At 33.2% G+C, this 1,475-nt stretch overlaps 1 protein-coding gene across 1 annotated transcript; it reads left to right on the top strand.

Annotated features, from left to right (window-relative positions):
• The first annotated feature begins 467 nt into the window (after positions 1-467).
• On the top strand, positions 468-1,109 carry LOC115990287 (TMV resistance protein N-like). The gene has a single exon (XM_031114135.1). The coding sequence runs from the start codon at positions 612-614 to the stop codon at positions 1,107-1,109; it is 498 nt and encodes a 165-aa protein (XP_030969995.1). The 5' UTR covers positions 468-611.
• The last annotated feature ends 366 nt before the right edge of the window (positions 1,110-1,475 follow it).

Below are 1,475 nucleotides of genomic sequence, written 5' to 3'. Positions count from 1 at the left end.
TGGTCAAATGTTGTGGCTACTGTTCATGTACAGTACATGAACAGTAGCCGCTTGTGAGGGGAAAAACGCGTGAAAAAAAAAAAAATGGAGAAAACGTAGAAACGGAACGCAGCAAACGCAACACTCTATCCAAACGAGCACTAAAGCCAAACACCCAAAAACAAAAGGAAAAAAACAAAAAGAAATTATAATAATAATTTCCCTGAAGTTACTCATTTGACCACCTTTTCATGACGCCGGAAAAGCATAAAATCAGGAAAGAGGAAGAAAAAGAAGAGCTGAAAAGGCGTATGATGTTTCCTCAATGACAATTTTCTTAGCATATCTCTGAAAACTGCCTTTGTTTACACTTCACAGTTGTATAATATTTTCTGAAAGTTTCCTGAAAGTTTTCTTAGCGTCCCTTACGAAATTTCCTCAAAGTTTCCTGAAAGTTATAACTTACAAAATAGCTAAAAGGAATTAGGAAAAATAAAATAAAAATCGCTGAAGACTTAAATTATTTGTTCTCTCATTTCGAGTCTTTACAAGGGAACTACTCGCATATGATAATATAGCTCTAACCAAAGCCACAGCTGATATCACACACACTGAAGCTTTGTAAGTTTCCAATGGCTTCCATAACCTCTGAAATAGCTTCTTCTTCTTCATTGCCCAAATGGGAGTATGATGTTTTTCTTAGTTTCAGAGGCGAGGACACCCGTAATAGCTTCACAGACCATCTATATGCTGCTTTGGATCAAAAAGGAATTAAAACCTTTAGAGATGATGAAAGACTTGAGAGAGGAAAACCCATTTCCATGGAGCTCTTGAATGCTATAGAAAAGTCAAAATTCGCAATCATTATTCTATCAAGAAATTATGCATCTTCGTCTTGGTGCTTAGATGAACTTGTAAAGATTGTTGAGTGCAAGGAAGATACTAGGCTAACAATTTTGCCTGTTTTTTATGGTGTGGATCCCTCTGATGTACGAAATCAAAGGGACAGTTTTGCAGAGGCCTTTGCTAAACATGAAGTACTTATCAAGAACAAAGAGAAGATGCAATTGTGGAGAGCTGCTTTGACTCAAGTTGCCAATCTCTCGGGATGGGATACACAGAATAAGTAAGAATTTCTTTTGCACACTTCTAGAATATAAATATTATTCATAATTACTTTGTTCACTTGGCTAGGTAAATTTTTTTCCAAATTATGTAATTTAATATATTTACTCAGCCAAATAGAAAAGAAATCTAATCATGGATCGCTGAATTTAATACATATGTTTTGTCCATTACTCAAATACTAGTATGTAACCCGTGTGGGATATAATTAAATAAGACAATGAAAAAAAAAATTGCATTTTATTAGTTAAGTGTTACTATTGGTTTTTTTTATTTTTTTATTTTTATTATTAATCATGAGTTTATTCATGTTTAGAAGGCTTAGTTAAGTCTAAATTCATATTATTAACCAGAAAATTTTATTAACAAAA

This window comes from Quercus lobata, chromosome 5 (genome assembly GCF_001633185.2).
Source record: "Quercus lobata isolate SW786 chromosome 5, ValleyOak3.0 Primary Assembly, whole genome shotgun sequence".
NCBI classification, from domain to species: Eukaryota; Viridiplantae; Streptophyta; class Magnoliopsida; order Fagales; family Fagaceae; genus Quercus; species Quercus lobata.
Note: the sequence above shows the minus strand (reverse complement) of the source record. Positions and strands in the feature narration are given on the sequence as shown.

Excerpts from the sequence above, each read along its gene's own strand:
- LOC115990287 (XM_031114135.1), top strand. The coding sequence starts at position 612 with ATGGCTTCCATAACCTCTGAAATAGCTTCTTCTTCTTCATTGCCCAAA.